This window comes from Microtus pennsylvanicus, chromosome 9 (assembly GCF_037038515.1).
Source record: "Microtus pennsylvanicus isolate mMicPen1 chromosome 9, mMicPen1.hap1, whole genome shotgun sequence".
Taxonomy (NCBI): Eukaryota; Metazoa; Chordata; class Mammalia; order Rodentia; family Cricetidae; genus Microtus; species Microtus pennsylvanicus.
This window is the reverse complement of record NC_134587.1, coordinates 68,538,996-68,561,115: the sequence shown is the minus strand read 5'-3', so window position 1 is coordinate 68,561,115 and position 22,120 is coordinate 68,538,996. Positions and strand designations below refer to the sequence as shown.

Here is a 22,120-nt window from a genome sequence, read left to right as displayed (position 1 = left end):
CTGTATTTGTTCTTTACTGGAGGAGACACAGACATATTAACACAGTCCTGGGTGGACATAGGGAGGAGTGGGAGGGTGCCCAGGAGATGCCGTTGAAGTTTTCTCTTGTTTTGTATCGGCACGGTCATCCTCGAGTGGCTGTAAATATGTCCTGCATGTGGCGTTTTGGAGCTGTCATGCTCACTGAGCTTCCAGACGTTCAAGGAGGAGGCAGGGTGCTTGCCTGTGGCGGCCTTTAGTGCTCTGTTGGCGTTTTCTCCGCAGCTTACTTTCTACCCATTGCTAAGCCCGCTGGCCAGGCCACCTGACTGGTCCAGGAAAGCATCTGTGTCCTCTTCTGTAAGATTCATAGCTAACGCCTGTGCAGCAAAAATGAGACCAAGAGAAAAATCACACACTTATATTATGAGGCTCTTTTTGTCGGATTGTTTCTGTCTCTGCGGTGCTGGGTATTGAACCCAGGGCCCTGTGTATGCCAGGCAAGCCCTCTGCCACCGAGCTATCTCCCCAGCCCTTGGTTTTGTTGTGTCAGACTTGCTGTGTAGCCCAGGCTGGCCTTAAATTCAGTTTCCTCTGCTTCTATCAGTTGAGTGTTGGAGTTATAGATATATATCATCATGCCCATATTAAAGTAAGTTTTACAAAGTACAAAAACCTAAAATGAAGGCCAAACAAACAGAAAAGTATAGGGTTTGGTCTTGATTTTTCTCTTCTTTCTTGTAAACCGCTTTGGGGTGGGTTACTTAGTCTAGGGGTTGTAACCCACCCTGCAGTCAGTTATTCCAGGGTCCCGGAGAGGCATTACCTGTAAGATATGGGCTGAGAGAGAGGAAGGAGGCCATGCTAAGTTTGTCAGAGCCTCCGTTTATTAGAGCCGGGGTACAGCTTATAAAGGGTAAGGAGTTGGGGGATGGGCACAGGGGCCTGGGCTCTTGCCCCGTGGTTCACGTTGGTCACATGGTCCGAGTTGGTCACGTAGGCAGGAGGTTACCTTCGGTCAGGTCACCTAGGCCAGGAAGTCACAACTAGGAGATGACACACCTAGTTCTCGAGAGATAGTTTGGAATGTGGGGTGGGTTCCGCTAACAGATAGCTCTCATTAACAGCCAATTTGGGTGTGGGGTAGGCTCTGTCAATAGAACGATTCTTAACACAATTAGGGGTGTGGGGTTCTCTGCAGACTCCCCAGCGTGATGGTTCCTGCAATAATCCTAGGAGGTAATTGGCTCCTGACACTTTCTCTTTTCTTTTTTTCCCACACTAACTGAAACTAATTATTTATTTTTCTTTCTTTTGAGACAGGGCCCAGTTCCATAGCCTCCTCACTGGCCTAGAGCACTCACACAGATCAGACCGGCCTCTACTGGGTAGTATTTCTCTGACCTGGTCTCCCAAGTACTGAGATTGCAGGTTTATGTCACCATGTACAGTGTCTTAGGCGCTCTCCTATTGCTATGAGAAAATAGCACAACTGAGGCCACCTGTAAAAGAAAGCATTTAATTTTGGGGCTCATGCTTCCAGAGGGTTGGAGTCCATGACCATTATGGCAGCAGGCAGCAGGGCACTGGAGAAGCAGCTGAGACAACAACTGCAAGGCAGGGAGAGGAGGGACTAAGTAGGAATGGCGCAGTGACACACTTCCTCCAACAAGGACACACCCCTAATCCTTCCCATGCAAACAGTTCCACCAATGGGGAACCACGTATTCAATAGATGAGCTTACGAGAGCCATTCCTTTGACCTTCCACTTCCACTCTGGCCCCCATAGGCTTGTAGCTATATCATTGTGCGAAAGTGTATTTAGTTCAGCTTCAAAAGTGTCCCCTTACTCTCTGAGTCTCAAGACTTTAAAATCAAAAAGCAGATTACATATTTCTAATATACAGTGCACAGAATATGCATTACCATTCCCAAAGGGAGGCGTTGGGAACAGTGAGGAAACAGCAAACTGGAAATCCTGTAATTCTGTCCGAGGCTAGAGGGTTTGGCTGGCTCTTCTCTCACAACACACTTGTAGGCTGCAGCCTGAGGCATCTCCAGCATCCTGAAGTCTCCGCTGCACTCTGTAGCCACCTCTCGGAGCTTCCCTGCAGGGTTTCCCTGCTCTACAGCTGACCTCTGACTCTCCTTAACCTCGCAAGGAGAGTGAACAACCCCTCTACTCCTGTATCTTTCCTGATGCTAGGACAGTGTGCCTATTGATGCCAGATTCTGCTGCTTGCTTAGAAAGGCACCTGTCTTCTCTGTGAATTACATCAGCATCAGCTTTGTTTGTTGGTGCCTTTCAGGAACGCATAATTCCTTGGCTTTTTCTTCTCACAGATTGCAGGATTAGCTGGCTAGGGTCTCACACTTTAATTCATTTCTCCTTCTCTGTTTCAGCACCAGCCATGGCCCTAGCACTACATTTCCTGGTGTTCTTTTTTTTCCCCAGTCCGTACATTTTGCATTTCTTTTTGCCCCATTTCTCTTTTTTCATTGTAGATCTGCATAAGAGGGGTCGCTAATAACCACATGGTGTAATCAGTATTAGACTGTCTTGAAATTTTCTCTGCCAGTAAAATTAATCCAAAACACTTAGTTTATAACAAAGACAAAAACAGCCATATTCTTTGCCTAAATATCAGAAGAATGGTATTGAGGCCAGCTGCTAATATTGTTCCCTCTAAAACCTCCTGAGCTGGGCCTCCATAGTCCACACGGCATTGTTCTTTTCCAAGCTCCTACTAGATGGCCAAGCCCCCTTTACAGTGTTCAACCGCTTTCCTCTGCCATAGCAAGAGACCATGCCCTCATACTGCTTCTTCTTAGTTATTTTTCTATTTTTGTGACAAGACACCATAACAGAAAACATAATTTAGGGGCTCAAGTTTCCAGAGAGTTGAAGTCCATGACCTCACAGCAGCGAGTGTGGCAGCAGGCAGACATGGCTCTCCTGAAGCAGAGAGCTTCTATGTTGAGACAGTAACGGCAAGGCAGAGAGAGAGAGAGAGAGAGAGAGAGAGATAGGGAGGTGGGGGCGCTCACTGGGAATGGCATAGGCTTTTTGAAACCTCAAAGTTTGCCACTAGTGACACACCTCCTAATCCTTCCCAAATAACAGTTCCGCCCACTGGGGACCAAACTCACAAATATTTGGGGGAGCCATTCTCATCAGACCCCTGCACCCAGCTTAAAAATGGTTGTCTGTATGGTATAGGTATGTGCATGTGAAAACAGGTGCCTGTGGAGGCCAGAAGCCTTGGGTCCCTGGAGCTGGAGTTCCGGGCTGGTGTGAGCCTCCTGACATGGTGTAGGTGCTAGGAACGTGCGCTAGCAGTGTGTTCTCTTAACCACTGAGCCGTCTCTCCAGCTCCTGCTGAAATTCTTGTGGATAGTCATACATTTAGAGAAGGGGAACGATGGAGGTCATGACCTGTCACTGACCCCGGAAAGCAGGTAGAAAGTCCAAACCAAGCAAGTTACCCTGACCCCACCCTCCACCCCACCGCCTCAGCTTCTGTTTGTGGTCATTTCTGCACTGTATCTGATGCCTGAGATGGTCAGCTTGCGGACAGGAGAGGTTTACATTAGACTATTCAGATGTTGCAACAAGGAGATTTTTAGCTTTATTTTTTGTGTACTTTTCTAAATTTTAAACTTCCTTCAGAGATATAGTCATTGTCTGACCGCCCCCCCCACCCCCCATGTCACCTGATACCAGAAAGGTAGGCCCAATAGGAGGGAACCCAGCTAGATGACAATGAGCTTGGACTTAAGGCAGTTTTATCTGCTGCATGGGTTATAGTGAGAGTGTCCTCCCGAGCCAGAATTTAAATGTGCTCAGATTTAGAAATAGAGAAGGATTCAGTGTTCGCTGAATTTCCAGTGGACCACAAGGGGGCAGACCTGCCATTCCTTCAGCTGGAGGGTTGACATCTGTGGCTAACTCTGCAAGCCTGTGGGCTTTTAACATAAGAGTTCAAGAAAGCCAGCGCACCTTTTAGGAATCTTTACGTTCTGTGTTCTGTTGTTCTAAGCGGGCACTGGAGTTGCCTGGTCTTCACCAGGAACAAAGGAACCCATTCCTTGCAGTTCGTATGAAAATGGCTTTCTCTCTTTCAGGTTTAGAGAAGGAGACATGCCAGAAGACGGAGAAAGAGGAGTCCGCCGTGCATGTAAGTTCCCAGCTTGGAGGGGTGGGGCAGCTTAGTTTCTTTCGCTTTGTTTAGAGCCCAGAACTAGTTTGATTCAGTAAATTCTCGTTAACATTAGGTGATGGGGGAGGAAGAAATGTGTGACTGGCTAAGATGGCCCAGCAGGTAACAGTGACCACCCACACAGCGGTGGAAGGAGAGAATGGATTCCAGAGCTGTCCTTTGACCTCTGTGTGCACGCTGTGCTACACAAGCTCACACTCGTGCTCACAAGCTCACACTCATGCTCACATACATATTCTATACAGTTTCCTCATCTGCAGATCTGACCGTTTGTGCATAACGTTCTTTACACAAGCACTAGCCCCATCTGACTGGGCAAGTTGAACTGTTAGTCTGAATTGAGATGCCCTATAAAATATGAAATACAATCAGCCTTTGAAGACTTGAGTACATGAAAAGAGAACAGTTAGTAAATGTCTCAAGTGGGATACAGTCTGTGATGATGGAGCAGAGGCAGTGGGATACAGTCTGTGATGATGGAGCAGAGGAAATGGGATACAGTCTGTGATGATGGAGCAGAGGCAGTGGGATACAGTCTGTGATGATGGAGCACAGGCAGTGGGATACAGTCTGTGATGATGGAGCAGAGGCAGTGGGATACAGTCCGTGATGATGGAGCAGAGGAAATGGGATACAGTCTGTGATGATGGAGCAGAGGAAATGGGATACAGTCTGTGATGATGGAGCAGAGGCAGTGGGATACAGTCCGTGATGATGGAGCAGAGGCAGTGGGATACAGTTCGTGATGATGGAGCAGAGGCAGTGGGATACAGTCCGTGATGATGGAGCAGAGGCATTGGGATACAGTCTGTGATGATGGAGCAGAGGCAGTGGGATACAGTCTGTGATGATGGAGCAGAGGCAGTGGGATACAGTCTGTGATGATGGAGCAGAGGCAGTGGGATACAGTCTGTGATGATGGAGCATACGGGGAGCTATCCCCTATGTAGATGGATGGAATGTGCTCATTGCCTAAATGCTTGCTAACACCATGGTTGAAGAAGACACAAAGGCAGATGCCTAGAGTTGACTGAGGATTCTGACATACAGATAATAAAAACTCACAAAAACTGACCATAAAATGTGTATCAGTTTAGCGTCAGAAAAATAAAGTCAGTTTGATCCAGTAAGTTATCTGCCTACGTGGGTTGTAGCAAAAACTATAAGGTGAGAAAGTTTTATGGGGCCAGCTGCAACCCAGAGCCTTGAGCTAGTTAGGCAGCGTTCTCTACCCAGGAGCCCCAGCCCAGGAGTTTTCTTTTTTTTTTTTTTTTGGTTTTTCGAGACAGGGTTTCTCTGTGGTTTTGGAGCCTGTCCTGGAACTAGCTCTGTAAACCAGGCTGGTCTTGAACTCACAGAGATCCACCTGCCTCTGCCTCCCGAGTGCTGGGATTAAAGGCGTGCGCCACCACCGCCTGGCAGCCCAGGAGTTTCTTGATGGTGGTTCTAGTATCCAGGGATAGATTGGCATTCTACCGCTAAGGAACAGATTGCTCCAAAATTTAGTGGCTAAAATAAGAAACATTTATTAACTTCATTGTTCCTATGAGTTAGGAATCTTTGGGGGATTTGCCAGGTTCCCTGATTGAAGGTGTTTCTTGACTAAGTTATTGATCAGAGGTGATCTTTGTGCTTGACTTAAGGTGGATTTGCTTCCAATCTTACATGGTTATTGGCAGACACATCAATTCTTTGCCACGTGGGTCTTTCCACAGAGTATCCCAGTAAGTAGAAAGCAGAGACTTTGTGGCCATCTTGCCTTAGTAAGGGTTTCTGTTGCTGTAAAGAGACACCATGAGAATGGGAACTCTTACAGAGGACAACATTTAGCTGTGGTGGCTCACTTACAGTTTCAGAGGTTCAGTCCAGTATCATGGGACATGGTGACATGCAGGCAGACATGGTGCTGGAAAAGTAGCTGAGAGTCCCACATCTTGTAGGCAACAGGAAGTAGACTTGAGCATATATAAAGCTTAAAGCCCACCTCTTTGTGACATACTTCCTTCCACAAGACCACGCCTACTCCAACAAGGCCACACCTCTCAGTAGTGCCACTCCCTATGAGTTTATAGGGGCCAGTGCATTAAAACCACCACAGTGACCTTTGCCATCTCTGAGTGGTCCCTGAGAGTGGCCTTCATCTAGAATGAATGAAATCACACAAGAGAATGGGTACTAGGAGATGCGGCAATTTGGGGGGTTCTGTTAGAGGTTGCCCAAGTGTCCTCTGGTTGGACTCCCCTCCTAAGTGGTTCTGGAGAATGCACGCTGCCAGGTGGCAGCATTGGAATGCCTCTTTTCTGTAGCCAAAGATAAGTTTCTAAATTGAACCTAGGGCTAAAGTCTATAAAGACGCCTGCTAAAATTACATGTGTCTTTTGAGCATTTGGAGAGAGGCGGAGGCCAGGATGGCCCAGAAAGTTTTAAAGCCGCTGGTCGAAGTTGTCATCAGATTTTCTGTTTAGTCTCCATTTAAACAAGACTGTAGGAAACAGACTAATTGGCAGACAGTAACTCCTCAGTTGTACTCACTCACACTTGGAGGATGAGATTGTTTCCAGGGTCACTGTGGCTGGCATTTTGGTTGTTAGGTTACACATATGCAAAAAAAACTCATTTTCCTAGGTTTGATTTGGGAACAACGAAATGCCAACCAAATATGGCTCTTTAGAACTGCAGCTGTCCTGGATGTAAACCGGTCACCAGAAGACCAGAGGCCACCAGGAAGGAGCTACAGATGTAGTTGCAAAACTGAACTGCTCATTAACCCCTCTGCTCCCAAAGACTTGACTTAAGCACAGGTTTATGTTGAATTCAGCCTCTTTGTTTAAGGGTTAATATGGGTGTGTACTTGAGGTCATCACAGCAGCTGGAGTCCTTGGTGAGCCTGAGTCACTGAGGTGGAAAGATGAAGGTCGAAGGTCAGATAGATTGGCCATGTCTGCCTGCTTAGGCATGATAGGTAATACATGTTAGAATTGTTGCCATGGCGGTTAAACAGAGATACAAGCATCCGTATGTGGATGGAAGGGTTCTCGCTCTTCTTGAAAAATTATTTGCATAAGACACATCCCCAGAAAATACCAGAAAAATGAAGTATTGGGACGTGTTTCTTTTCTGCCTGGGACTCTATGGTAACCAACCTCTTGACAATTATACTCTTCTGCTCTTAAGAAGAAAGCTTTCTTGGGTTATCTGTTCCTCCAGCACACACCGACCTGAGTAGTCACTAGCACCCCTTCCTTTAGTTAGTCCTGGAACGAGATTGCTGGCTTAAAGCTGCCTTTCTCCTGCTTCTGCAAGCACAGTCATAAAGGGTAGGATCTGTGGTGAGGAGGTTGCTGAGGTATATTCAGGGTTAAGCTGGAAACCAACCATGTTAAATATAACCCTGTCCCCCAGGGACTGCTGGAGTCCTCATCGGAAAAGGCCCCCGTGTCTGTGGCCTGTGGAGGGGAGAGCCCCCTGGATGGCATCTGCCTCAGTGAAGCAGACAAGACTGCCGTGCTCACATTGATCAGGGAAGAGGTAACGTTCTCTTTTGTCTGCAGAGGTCCCCTCTCTGCTAACTTGCTTCACCACAACCTGCAGCTTCCTACTCTCTGTAGCTTGTGTGGTTCCTGTAGACGCTGGCCTTGGTGCTGGTGTTCAGCGAGCTGATGGCACTGATGTATTGTTAAGACTTTGTACCCTGAGGTGACCACGTAGTAGACAGAAGGAAATCTGTATCTATTCAGTTGACGTGCACAGGGTCGCCCATGGGTTCTTTTATTTTATGTGTATGCCAGAGGAGCACCTGATCCCTCAAGGAGTTATAAGCAGTTAGGAGCTCACATGTGGGTGCTGGGAACTGAACTCAGGCCCTTTGTAAGAGCAGCCAGTGCTCTTAACCTGAGTCATCCAGTCCCGTCTCTGTATTCTTCTTCTTTTAAATGTACATTGATTGTGTTTTGCCTGCATGTATGTCTGTGTGAGGTGTCAGATCCCTTGGAACTGGAGTTGTGAGCTGCCATGTGGGTGCTGGGAATTGAACCTGGGTCTGCTGGAAGAGCAGCCTAACCACTGAGCTATCTCATCTCTCCAGCCCCTATCTCTATATTCCTGAGACCCTTTATATAAGCACAGAAACAGAAGATTAGGAAGAAGGGAGAACCTGAGGAGGATAAGTGGAAGGGGGGCGCTGGATGCCTGTTTGAGCCTTGTGTAGGACAAACAGGTCTGAGACAAGGAGTGGAAAATACTTCTAATTATCGAGAATGTCTCAGATGTGAAGCTGGGTTCTGGTCATTCACAGTGGGCTGCACCCTGAGCCTCCTCGTTCTGACTCAGTTCTTATCAACTGCTGAGACATCACTACAGAAAGGAGTGTGATGAGTGTGGTGGTGCGTTAGTCTCGGCACATGGGTGGCTGAGGCAGAAGGATCATCAGTTCAGAAATGAGACAAGATCGAGAGGAGTTGAGAGTACCCCTTATATGTGAGGGAGCTGTGCTGTTCACCTCTCGCGGTGGCTGGACACTGTGCCAGGTGGTGGCTGTATTACAGCACCCTGTGTAGCTGGGAATGTACTTTCCCAGATGTTTCTTATGTACAAACACTGAGACGTACTGTATTTCTAAGTGTTAATTGAATATCTTGTGTCAGACTTGGCCGTGTGTTATTTTTCAGTTTGCAGTAGACTGATGAAGTAAAACAAAGCTTTATTATAATCTAGATAATCACTAAAGAGATCGAAGCAAATGAGTGGAAGAAAAAATACGAAGAGACCCGAGAAGAAGTCTTGGAGATGAGGTCAGCCTGGTGCTGGGGTGGGTGTGGGTCCTTTGTGCGTTGTGGCTGTCATCAGCAGTGTTCTCTTGTCACAGAATCCACGGCTGGCAGGGGGAGGGCTTCTGCTGGAGATTAAGAATGTCCGTGCAGTCTGGGCGTGGTGGCACACACCCTTAATCCCAGCACTCTAGAGGCTAAGGCAGAAGCCAGTGATCTCTGCGTTTGAGCCCAGCCTACTTTACTTACCAAGTACTACGATAGCTAGGCTACAAAGAAAGGCCCCGTCTCAAAAAAGGAAAGGAAAAAGTCAGAGCTAGTATTGATTATTTTCTTCAAATACCATAGCTTCAAGGTCTTTATAGCATCATACGTGAATAGAACTTATATAATTCTTGCCTTTTTAAAAGAAGAACAGAAGTCTATTTTAAAAATATCCATTTACAATAAAGAGTAATAAAATTACTGATACAGTCAATGATGGAGGTATTGAAATCAGTAAAAGGCAAAATTAATGGGCTTTAAATAAAAATCTTTTGGCCATGGTGATGGGAGCTTTCAAATTTCTGGAACCCCAGCACTCTGGAGACTGGGGCAAGAGGACTACCCCAAGTTTAAGGCCAGCCTGAGCCCCACAACAAATTTTAGACCAGTTGGGTACACATTTGTCTCAGAGATTCATGCTTCCCCAAAGAAAAGGAAATATTTTTTTTTCTTTTCCTGTCCAGTTTAAAAATTTAAGAGTCATTACGTTACTAAAGATAACCTCAAAGAGGAGAAAGCATAAACCTAACCAGCGGGCCCTGGAGTGCTGACAAGACATTTTAAACATTACTGCTGTAATTTGTGGCTCATGTATTATTTGGTTTGGGAGGACTTCCTGGTTGGAGGCCCAGTGCTGGGCCTGGAACAGCCCCACCTTTAGTGAGCTTACAGTGGCCACCATAAGGACCCTTGTATGCAAAGTCCAGCTTGGCGGACTCACCACTAAGGGGCAGCTGCAGGGAGATTGCCCGGCACCGGGTCTTCAGAAGAACCAGGCTTCACTGAGTGAAAGGCCATCGCAAGGGCATGGTCTTCATTCTCGGAATAAGTGAAATATTTGTGCAGTCAGATAAGATAAAACATGAAACTGAATCCGAGGAGAATAGTGCTTAAAAGGTAATGGGCCAGGAAAGATGGAGTCAGGTGGATCTCATGGGAGCAGCTCTGAGGAGCGGCTTTAATTCGGAAAGATCATCTTACAGTATTTAAATAGAAAAACATGATCTTTAGTAAAAGACTAAAAGAGCCAGGCGCACACACCTTTAATCCTAGCACTCGGGAGGCTCGAGGCCAGCCTGGTCTACAGAGCTGTTACACAGAGAGACCTGTCCCGAAAAAAGCAAAACAAAACAAAAACAAGAAGACTAAAAGGCTTCTGTCTTAGCTGGCTTTCATTTGCTGTGAAAAACACCATGGCCAAAAGCAACTTGGGGGCGTGAAGGGTTTCAGCTTATACTTTCAGGTCATGGCCGTCATCAAGGGGAGCCAGCAGGAACCGAGGCAGGAATGTTTCTTCTGGCTTGCTCAGCTAGCTTTCTTATAGAACCAAACCACCTGCTGAGGGATGGCGGGGTGCCTGCAGGGGGCTGGGCCCTCCCACCTCCATCAGAACTACAGGGGGGTCAAAGGTCAGTATGACCAAGATAATTCTTCAGTTGAGATTCTCTCTTGTCAGGTTACAATAAAAAATAACCAGGACAGTTTATTAAACACGAAGTGTCAAAAGCTTTTGGAGTTCAGGATGTGGTCCAGCTGTAGAGCACGTACCTAGCTTGTGCGAGACTAGGGCTCCGCTCCTACACCCAAGACACAAGCTGTTTTCTTTCCATTTCTCTTCTTCCTTTTTATCTTGTGCAGAGAACATTTAACCTTTCAGAACTTTAGTGAACCTAGTGTATGTAAGAAAAACCAAAGAGGGGAGACAGAGAAAAGGTGTGGTTTTATATGTGTTATTAGATGTTTGTGAATTTGTTTCAGACAGAATGTCTCTGACTTCCATTGCCCCTCTTCTGATAACAAGTTTTATGTTATGATTATAATTTTTTACTTTTTTTTTCTTTTTAGAAAAATTGTGGCTGAATATGAAAAGACCATAGCCCAAATGATTGGTAAGGAGAAAGGGCTTTTGTGTGTTGGTTTTGTTTTCTGAGCATGGGCCCTAGAAGCTCCCTGAGCCTGTCAGGTGCCACAGCAATAGACAAACGTGTTTTTACAGTTTTGGAATCTGTGGAGTCCCCTTCCCCTCGGTGCCTTCCCACACGGTCATTTGGTCATCCTGGAGGGGACAGCTAGCTTTCCGAAGTCTTCTTTTCTTTCTTCCTTTTTTTATTTGTGTGCACGCGCACACACACACACCTGCCTGAGTTTATGTGTACCAGGTGCCCATGGAAACCACAAGAGGAACTGGAGTTTCAGGGGGTTGTGAGCTGCCTAAAATGGGTGCTAGGAACTGAATCCAGATATTCCACAAAAGCCATGCATGCTCTTAACTGCTCAGCCATCTCTCCAGACTCTCTTTGGCTTTTTCCTGCCTGGCTATTGGCCAATCAGTGTTTATTTAAAATATAATTGACAGGTTACAGACCATGGCCCCACAGCACCATGTCATAGTGGTACATATTTTGGGGAACAGTGTGGTATTTTGTACATGAATTCAGTGTCCAGTAATTAAACTATTAATAGCTAGCATTTCCATTTCCTTAAACATTTATTATTTCAAGGCAGGTGCATCGCATCCCCACACTCAGGAGGCAGAGGCAGGCAGATCTCTGTGAGTTCATAGCTGGTCTGGTCTTTAGAGCGAGTTCCAGGCCTAGCAGTACTACACAGAGAGACCTGTCTCTTTTTTTTTTTTTTTAAAGATGTTTGTCATTTCTTTGGGAACATTCAGATTCCTATGTACTTTCTAATTCTCTATAAATTAAATACCAAGTTCTTGCATGTGGACGCCATCCTACTTTGTCATAGAACACTCAGACGTACTCTTCTGGTGCTCATTGCCCAGCCTTCATCTCCCAGCCCACCTTTCCCATCCCTCTACTGACCGCTATTCTGACCGCTACACCTATAGGATCAGCTCATTTAGCCTCCGCATATGCTGAGAACATTGAGTGTTTTGCTTCCTGTGCCTGGCTTATTTAATACGATATTCTCTGGGCTGGGCTCTCTTTTCTATGGGTACTGAGCTGGTCTGTTCTCATGACTTGTTTCTGTGTTTTTTCACCACTGTGACCAAATCATGATTATAAACAGAAGAGAAAGGACTTATTTTGGCTCATGGTTTCAGAGTTTAGTCTGCAGTCACTGGGTCCCATATGGTTGTACGGAACACATGTGTTGGTGTGAGTATGTGGCCAAGCAGAGAGAAACAGGAGGTCTGGCAAAGACACACACCCTAGGGCAGCCTTGAACTCACTGTGTAGCCCAGCTGGCTTTGAACTCAGTGTTTCTAGGTCAGATTCCCAAGTACTGGCATGGCAAGTATGTGCCTTTGCCCTTAGTGAGTGTTTGTTTAGTCTGCAGGTTCTGATTTCCCTCCATCAGACCCTGCACAGAGAGCGTATGAAGAGAAACTGACTTAATTGTCTGTATTGAACTTCCAGCCTCATTTAGTTGCCTTCCTAAAGCTTGACTCTCACATGAATCTATTCTGACCTTCTAGCATTAAGTACCGAAAAGATTTCCCCACTGTCCACACCAGCAGCTGCCTTCCCAGCCTAACCTTGGCCCTGGCTGTCAGCTCTGTGTGGCTCCTATCCCCAGTCCCTTCTGGGTACCTGCTCCAGTCTGTGCCCTGAGAGGCCACTCTGTGGACACCAGCTCTGTCCCCACGTGGCACATCCTGCTTGCCTCCCCGTCACTTGGTCACTTGTCACTGTGTCCTCCCTCTAGAACAGGAGTTCTGGAGCATGGGGACACCTAGGCCACGCCCCCTTTTCCAAGTGCATTGCTTGGCTCGCCCAGAGTCGGTGTTCACTTTGTCCCCTTTGACTTGTGGTTCTCAGAAGACGAGCAGAGGACAAACATGACCTCTCAGAAGAGTTTCCAGCAGCTGACGATGGAGAAGGAGCAGGCCCTGGCTGACCTGAACTCTGTGGAAAGGTCCCTTTCTGATCTCTTCAGGAGATACGAGAACCTGAAAGGCGTGCTAGAAGGGTTCAAGAAGGTGGGTGTCCTTCCACCTTGTCTCCTGGGTGGTCGTGTGGTGTCTTAGTAACAGGCAGTCTCTGCTATCAGAGTGGTGGGCAAGCTGAGGCTTGGTGGGCTCCTTCTTGATCATTCGCCTTGATAGTGCTAAAATTAGAAGAGATTTACAAAGCAATGTAAATTAGGACATGGAGAAGTCTATAGGCTTTCTTTAGTGGAGATTGCCCAAGCCTGTTGAAGTTGCCATGGACTATGAATTAAACACATCTCAATTAAGCAGACTTTCCTATAAAACAAAACAAAAAAACCCCAACCCTTGTGATACACTGTGCAAGAGAAACAAAGAGATATTCATGTTTGTTTTGAATTTTCCCGTTGGAACAGAATGAAGAAGCCTTGAAAAAATGTGCTCAGGATTACCTGGCTAGGGTTAAGCAGGAAGAGCAGCGATACCAGGCCCTGAAGATTCACGCAGAGGAAAAGCTGGACAGGTAAGAGCTTGTGATGTGCGCTGCGCCTGTTGACTGCTGCAGGTGGAGGCAGGCACTGTTTGTCTACAGAGTAACAAAGTTGTACCTTTTACTATCTGTGTTCTTGCTTGCCACTTCAGGTGTGTGTGAGAGATTTTATTCCTCTGGTTAGAGTATAGACAGACGTGTGCACACACAGCATCCCCTCTGTTTCTCACCGCTTAACCTTTAGCCCATTAGTGCTGGCATTTTGTGTTTTTCCTCAGACGTACATGCTAAGCCCCTTAGTTTATCTTTCTGTGCTCACAAGGACCTTCTCCCTGGCATTTCATTGTTGGAAGGTCTCCGTTTAGGCGGCCACTCCTGCTGAACATCATGGTCATTAAACTCGTCCGGATGTGGAAGTGCTGTAGCGAGCAACGCTATAGACTGTTCCTTCGTGATAAAAGATGAGGAACTGGGGACCAGCAAGCGTGGAGTTATAATAGTTGTAAAGACTGACCAGTTGGCCTCATTAGACATACGTTGAATGACACCCAACATTGTATGATCAGGTGCAGAGTAATCCAGGCCACCATTGACTGGATCGTTAAAAAATTAGGATTGTTATGAAAAATTAAATAATGTCATTTTCTCATGAGATCTAACTTTGGAAGTATATTGCGGTCCTTCAGTATATTGAAGTATATTGATTGTGCTGTCAGGGTGTGCCATGGGAATGTGCTTAGCAGTTTTATATAAAGCGCATTTTGTAAGTCATTGTTTCTGGGTTTTCCTCTCAGTTCTTTGGAATCTGGGTTTTGTGAAAGTCAGTAGTCAGTACCCTGAGTCTGTTCCTCGTGGCTAACCATGCTCTTCTAATTTCATCCGCAAACAAACCCAACTCTCCGTCACAGAGCCAACGAAGAGATCGCTCAGGTTCGCTCAAAGGCAAAGGCTGAGAGCGCAGCGCTCCATGCTGGACTCCGGAAAGAGCAGATGAAGGTGGAGTCCTTGGAAAGGGCCCTTCAACAGAAGGTACGCGCGGGCTCTGTCACAGGGTTCTTCTAGTGGATACAGGCATTGGCTGCTCTCCTGTGGTGTATGTCAGTCCTTGGTGTACATAGCTTGGCATGGATCTGGAGGAAGGTGGCTTTGCTCTTGTTACACAGACACTCCAGGCCAGCTCCTTTATGAACAAATTTGGGGGACACACATTATTAACCAAGGCTACGGGGAGCCATCAGACATAGGCAGGGTTCAGGGTGCGGGGGGGTTGTGTTTTAAGTGAAGTTCAGGGGCTGTAGCTCAGCAGTTTTCAGAGCAGATGTGCCCTGCAGGGACACGAGGCCTTGTCTGGAGGCTGGGAGATGCTAGTAGCCCCAGAGTGGGTGAGAGGCCAGCAGTGCTGCCGAGCGTCCTATAGTGGACAGGGTGGCCCCCATCAAATCTCAGGCAACATAATGGATTCTGAGAAACTGTCATGGAGAAATTGAAAGCAGAAATAATGTTGCCAGGCTCAAGACTGTCTGCTTGCCTTTGGACATGCCAGTGAAGCAGAGAGACATGAGAAGGTGGAGGGCTCTTGCCTAAGCTGAGTTGGGTGTGCTTTATAGAGATAGGAGTTGGGGGTTCCAGTCTGACTCCTGCCTCTCTCAAGCCTGCCTGCCTCCCTCACACCTGCCTTTCACGCCTGCCTCCCTCACGCCTGCCTGACTGGGCTTGGTGGTGCATCCTTGATCCTAACCTCCCTCTCAGGATGCTTTTCCGTTCTACACATCACCTCCTCGGAGTATCTGTGTCAACACTTGCCCCCTTGGAGTTGTATATACACCCTGGGTGAGTTTGGAAGGGGAACTGCTCCAGGCCCCCTTGCTGATCCCTCTCGCTATCCTGGGAGGAGACCTCGATGCTCAGTCTCTGTGGCACCAGTTGTATTTCTCATGCTCGGCGGGTTTTGGCCTTTCTCTTTCTTCTTCGCTGTTGAACTCGGTGCATCGCCATGTGTGCATTCGTGTAGTGGTGTGAACTCGCTGCATCGCCATGTGTGCATTTGTGTGAACTTGCTGCATCGCCACGTGTGCATTCGTGTAGTGGTGTGAACTCGCTGCATCGCCACGTGTGCATTCGTGTAGTGGTGTGAACTCGCTGCATCGCCACGTGTGCATTTGTGTGAACTCGCTGCATCGCCACGTGTGCATTCGTGTAATGGTGTGAACTCGCTGCATCGCCATGTGTGCATTTGTGTGAACTTGCTGCATCGCCACGTGTGCATTTGTGTAGTGGTGCGAACTCGCTGCATCGCCACGTGTGCATTCGTGTAGTGGTGTGAACTCGCTGCATCGCCATGTGTGCATTTGTGTGAACTCGCTGCATCGCCACGTGTGCATTCGTGTAGTGGTGTGAACTCGCTGCATCGCCACGTGTGCATTCGTGTAGTGGTGTGAACTCGCTGCATCGCCACGTGTGCTTTCATGCAGTGATGCGAACTCGCTGCATTGCCATATATGCATTTGTGCAGTGGTGCGAACTCGCTGCATCGCCACGTGTGCATTCGTGTAGTGGTGTGAACTCGCTGCATCGCCACGTGTGCATTCGTGTAGTGGTGTGAACTCGCTGCATTGCCATATATGCATTTGTGCAGTGGTGCGAACTCGCTGCATCACCACGTGTGCATTTGTGCAGTTGTGCCCTTTGACCTAGAGCTTGTGTCTGGCCACCCTGACTCAGACTCTGGAATCCCAGTCCCTGAAGCTCTTGGTGGGTGAAGCAAAATCCACATCCTTGTGTTTTAGCCTGCGAGCCACTCAACAAGAGAATTGGAAGCTAAGGTTTATGGACTGGCTTCAGGAGGGTTGATGGCTCTCCCCACCCTTAGCGCAGCTGGCGCAGCACTGGGAGCACACTTTGATGGATGGAAGGCATTTGGTCCTCGACCTCAGAGGACTGGTGCAGGGGTGGAGAGGCACTAGGATGTCTGGGGCTGGTCTAGCCACCAGCTCTTCTCTCAGAACACAAAGCAGCCTGCAAATCATATCCTCTGTCTTTCAGAATCAAGAAATTGAAGAACTGACGAAAATCTGTGATGAGCTCATCGCGAAGCTGGGAAAGACGGACTGAGATTCCTCCCGTGAGCTGTGCAGATCTGAGTCTGGCTGCTTGTGTCGTGACCACAAATTATCTTGCCTTATCCAAAAGTAATCCCTCCTTTGCAGAGAAAAATAACTTTTTAAAAAGCACATGCCTGCTGCTGTCTGTCCCGCTGCACCCCACTGCTGCAGCCGGAGCCTGGCTGGTGGTGGGGAAGGAGCTGACGTGTCAGCGGGGGCCTGCGCACCCAGGCTGCCGCTTCCCCTAGTTGGGCTGCTGGGTCCAGCGTGTGCTTCTCCATCTGCAGTTCATCTTTACTTTTCCCGAGTGTGTGAAATTTCTAATTTTGTGGCAACCGTGTGGGGTTATCTTCCCAGCACATATTTGATATTTTTATGACTTGGTTAACCGTTTAAATTTCAGTATCGGCCGTTTTTTTGAAGGAGACAGTTTGGCCCTATTGCCACTAACAGTTTCTCAGTGAGACTTGAGTTCCCTTTTATTTCCAGGGATTTTAATTTCACTCGTGCATGCATATGTGTACATGCTGCCACTGTCCCCTGAGGCATATTCAGATATGGATGTTTAGGGAGGAGCAAAGTTACATAAATCAACATAGATCAGATTCTTCTTTGGAAGCAGAGCCGAGGTCTCAAAGCCAGCTTCAGACTTCGTAGGACTGACAACACTGCACCGTTGCTCGAGTGTTTCCTATACACAGAGCCCTGGGTTCGATCCCCAGAACTACAGAAACTGGATGCTGTAGTGCATGCCTGTAATTCCAACACTCCAGAAGCAGGGGCAGGAGAATCAGAAGTTCAAGGTCATCCTCAACTACATAGCTACTTGGAGGCCAGCCTGGGCTGTATGAGACCATGTTTCAAAAAAAGGGGTGAGCGGAAGCATGGTGACATCGTAGCCGTTGGGAGGGTAGGGCAGGAAAGCCGTTGGGACCTGGAATGTAAGGGCAGCAGAGCATGAGGCGGAATAGACCTTTTCTCACAAATCAGAGGCCCGCCAAACCAAAATTTGAGTCAGGGTGGGGAGATGAGGGATGTAGGTTTCATGTCCAAGGAAGACTTTGCTGTGCTGTTTGTTGCCCTGGTGCTTGGACCCTTGGGTCCCAGCATGGCCCCTTGTGCTCAGACTGAATGAGCAACAGAGTGGGCCTCCCTCAGGTCTCGCATCTGATGGATGTGTCCACCTGGGGGCAGTTGGTCTCTAAAACAAAACCAGCTGTTGTTATCTATTTGAAATATACACAAAAAGGGCTTGGGAAAGGGTCAGCTGGTTTTGTTAAAAGAGAGGGCAGCCTAGGGACCAGTTTGGGGTGGAGGGCTGTGGTTTTCTGTGTTTACAAGCACGGCACTTCAGAGACTTTAAAACAACAACACACGTTTTCATGCTGGAGGTGGACTTTAAAGCCAAACAGGCAGTAAAAAGTCATCCCCCAAGTCGGCTTGAATGCGGGGGAGGGCAGTGCAGGGAGGAGGTCCACACAGACAAAATGAAATCCTGTGAACACAGACTGGGGGGACGTTAACCCCCAAAGAGAAATTTCCCACCCTGCTGTCAGTGAGTTCCTTTCCACTTGACAGGCAAAACCAGATCCATTCCAGCTTTAATGCGTTTTTTGGCCTTCATCATCTACCCTGAGTCATCGTGAATATGCACTATTCAGTACACACACGTTTTCCTCCTTGTCAAACTATTGCAGGAGCCAGCTCCAGAAATGAATTATGCCTCATGGAGAAACTGTAGGTCTCAAACAATGTCCCTCTAGTGGTGTGTCACCATGCAGGTGCAGGCTTCAGCCCCAGGGAGCGAGCAGTGTCTTTTCAAGCTAGAGGTCACATTTTGTCAATGTGTGCTTGTTATAATTGTGCTTAGGTTAGGCTGTATTTTAAAGGCCTACTGTCTTACCATTTTGTACAAAACCACGAACAAGTAGAAGCTACCTGTGGTTGGAGGAATGGCTTGACAATCATTTAGTCACAGTGGCTTAATGTGACGGCTGTAGCCATAGACATTATTGTCGGGTTCAAGTGTCTTCAGGGGACATAGCCGACGTCAGCTTAACTCTCTTCCACAAGGGAAGTTAACTTTGCATTTCAGGAAACACTGCAGAAGTTTCTGCACAGTGTAATGGTGGTGTCCGTGTGTGATTGGTATTGATTTTTTTTTCCAGTATGAGTGGTGTCCATCAAAAATCTCTCATCCTTGTTTCCTGAATTTTTTTTTGGTAGTGCTGGGACTTGAACCCAGGTCTTGAACATGCTAGCTAGGCAAGTACTCTACTGTGGAGCTGCATCTCTGGCCCCAGTCATCTTTCTAAGCCTGTGCAATTTTAAAGCATCCTATGCTGTATGTTACAAAGCATAGAAGAGGCGTGGTGCCTGTCCTTCCCTGCCACACTGGCGGAAGAGACCCCTTGAAAAACAGGCCCCGCTAAATGAGGTTGCTGTGCAGGGGACATGAAATAGCTCTGTAAGCAATGTCTGCCAGTGGCCTCTTAGTCATCACCATTGCCAGGAAATTTCTGCAGCATCTAGTTTGTGGATACTCTCCAACAAGAATAAAAAATGTAGCTTGCACAGCTGGAAAATTAAGAAAATATACTAGGCAGAGGAAAGAATATTTATTTTTCTTTTAATTAAATGAGCCCTAAAAAGCTCTTAGTACTCTAGAGAGTAAAAATACAAAGTTTCCTTCCACACATGCTGGGGGGCCAAAATACTTATTTGTTAGGCAATTAAAAGGGGGACCAGGCCTGGTGGTACATGCCTATAATTTTGGCTTTCTGGAGGCAGAGGCAGGGACCAAGAGTTCGGGCCTGCCTGGGCTATACAATGAGATCCTATCTTCAAAGATTTAAGAGCTACTCGGTAGTAGCATTTTTTTTTTTTTTTTTTACTTACCACACACAAGGCATTGGTGTGCAACCCCAGCATTGTAAAAATAAATAACAAAACCCCTAAAACACAAAGGAAATAGAAGCTACTGACTCAGAAAGTGGTTTGGGAGCGTTAGGTGAACCTGTTGAGACTCAGCATAGACCCATTTCTCTAGTTCCTCTTTGCCAAAGTGTCGACAGCTTCTACCTGTCAGTATCCCAGACCCGGTTACCGTGTGCTTACGCTGTGTGGAGACTGGTAACTTTCTTAAATTTTGTATTCTCTGCTTGGTGCTCTAGTGTGGAGCCTATAGCATCTTCAGAAGCAGACCAAATTAGAAAGCGCTCAGTGCAGGGCTCTCTCGGGAGGGTGGTCCCTATGACTTAGTGTTAGAGTTCAGGCTCAGCTTCCTTCCCAGCCAGAGCCCACTTTCTCCCTGTGCAGACTTGGCACTGTCCGTGCACAGATCATTCACCAGGCAGCCCTGGATTGACCACAGTAGACCGAAGCCCTCACCTGCAACAGAGATAGCTCAGGCTAGACAGGGCCCCTCTGCAGCTCACCGGCATCGGGAGCCATGACAGAGTTCAGGGCGCACCAAACTGAAAGTGGTGCGGACCGTCTGTAGTTCCTTTCCTTGGTCTCTATTTCATTCTGTGGTCTTTAAACTTGGTCGTTCCTGCTGTCTCTGTAGGTCTGTGACCCTCTGCGTTCCTGCTGTCTCTCTGTAGGTCTGTGACCCTCTGAGCCTGCTCTCAGGTTGCTTTTCTTGAGACAAGAGAATGTAGGTGTTGAAAGAGTCTGATTCAAGCAAGGAATTTGAAAATGTATATATTATGAAGATTTTTAAGGGTGGGAGGTTATTATGTACTTACTAAAGAACAGATAAAGTCTGGGAATCCCCGGGTACCAAGCCAAAGGTCTGGGATATCATCTTTCAAAAAGTTTTAATAACAAAGTTATTTAAAGGAAACTAATGTTCAGAAAGGTTTGACTGGTTTGTAGATTCCAGTTATTATTTTTTTTTAAAGCGATTTACTAGGGCTGGGGGTGTAGCTCAGTTGGTGACACACTTGCTCAGCATGCTCAAGTCCTTGGATTTCATCCCTAGTGCTGGGGAAAAAGCATTTACTACTAAATTCTTCAGGGTCCCATATGGATAAGAAAGGGAAACAAATGTCTAGAAACAGCGTGTCTCCCTCTTGGTTCTCTCCCGAACCAGTGCAGAGCACAGGCAAGTCACTTGCAGAGACTACAGATTGCACTTCTGGTAGTTTCCGTCCAAATGCAGCCCCCTCTGTGCCTGTCAGCCTGCAGTCAGATGTGGACAAATAAGATTCCTGAGGAATGACTTTCTTAACTGTACTGTGGTTTCAGCTTTATGTAAACACATAGATTCCCGTATAGTTCCAGTATGGAGATGCTGCTGCAATGCTGGCCTTAGGTAGTCTGTATGATGCTTTCACTGCTCAGAGGAGACCAAGCATGGGGCTGAGGTATGGCCTTCCCTGTATGGAGTTGTGTATGTCAAGATGCCGCTTTGCCTTTTTGTGGTATCTGAATATGCCCAACAAAAGTGCTTCCTCTTACACAACTGACTCTATATTTGTGAATAATTTTCAAATGGACACAGAAATTTGAACTCTGAAACCACATCTGATACAGGGCAGTGTCTAGGTTAATCCTGCAGCCTCAGCTTCGTCCTTTGCAACCCCTGGGACAGGATTCAGTCATTCTGAAGTCCCAAGGCAATAGTCAGCTTTCCAGTATCGCTGTTAGCGAGTCTGTATTTGCCAGTAGATGCCCACTGTACTAACGTGCCAAGTGTTTATTGCACATCTGCTCCCATCGTGTCCCCGGTGCCCTAAAGTGTGTGAGGAGCCCCTCACTGGGTGGGGGGGCACCTGCCGCGCTGGCTCCTGTTGTCAGGACTGTTGTATGGAATAATCATCCCCATAGATTTTATACACATAGTAATTTCCCTTTTTATATGTCAGGTAAATATTTGTAAAGGTTATACTCACACAAAAGAATTATTATGATAATTACTAATATATTTTTTCCATGTTTCATTGCCTGAATAAAAACTGTTTACCACTGTTAAGTCTGAGGTCTGTCTTCCTGGTTGTCAGTTGATTTATTCTTGAGTATTTATGGTAGCCTCTCATGGGTTCCATATTTCCGTCTGAAAATAGATGACATTTTCCTCTGCTCATTTCCTGGGGCTTCATGCATTTCACTGGGCATGTAATTGAAAACAAAACAAGCTCCGGAATTCTGACCCCGCCATAGAAACCACCATGACGGCGTCTGTGCAAACAGATTTTTGCTGAGTGCTCCTCGGTGTCACTAGTCCATCCTGGCATTTCAAGTCCCCCAGAAGCCAAGTTACTCTGAGCTTTCCGCCTTGCTGAAGGCCCCGGGGTGAGCTGGAGTTGTGGAGAACACAGCTGGTGCGCTGTGTGTTTTCTAGGCTAGTACAGGAAAAATGTGAATGGTTGGACCAGCTCCCTGGCTAGGGTGGGCCAGG

General features: G+C 47.1%; 1 protein-coding gene across 10 annotated transcripts in view; it reads left to right on the top strand.

Moving 5' to 3' along the window:
- Nucleotides 1–21,694, top strand: part of Tacc1 (transforming acidic coiled-coil containing protein 1) — a 98,959-nt gene extending 77,265 nt beyond the window's left edge. For 9 of the 10 annotated variants that reach the window (XM_075986388.1, XM_075986387.1, XM_075986390.1 and 6 more), the window contains 8 exons: nucleotides 4,106–4,158; nucleotides 7,603–7,728; nucleotides 8,914–8,990; nucleotides 11,076–11,119; nucleotides 13,016–13,176; nucleotides 13,542–13,648; nucleotides 14,524–14,644; nucleotides 16,658–21,694. In XM_075986388.1, coding sequence (XP_075842503.1) covers nucleotides 4,106–4,158; nucleotides 7,603–7,728; nucleotides 8,914–8,990; nucleotides 11,076–11,119; nucleotides 13,016–13,176; nucleotides 13,542–13,648; nucleotides 14,524–14,644; nucleotides 16,658–16,726 — 758 coding nt within the window. In that variant the 3' untranslated portion in view covers nucleotides 16,727–21,694. The remainder of the gene's footprint in view (nucleotides 1–4,105; nucleotides 4,159–7,602; nucleotides 7,729–8,913; nucleotides 8,991–11,075; nucleotides 11,120–13,015; nucleotides 13,177–13,541; nucleotides 13,649–14,523; nucleotides 14,645–16,657) is intronic. The other variant, XR_012911846.1, reaches the window with a different exon arrangement.
- Nucleotides 21,695–22,120: the final 426 nt, after the last annotated feature.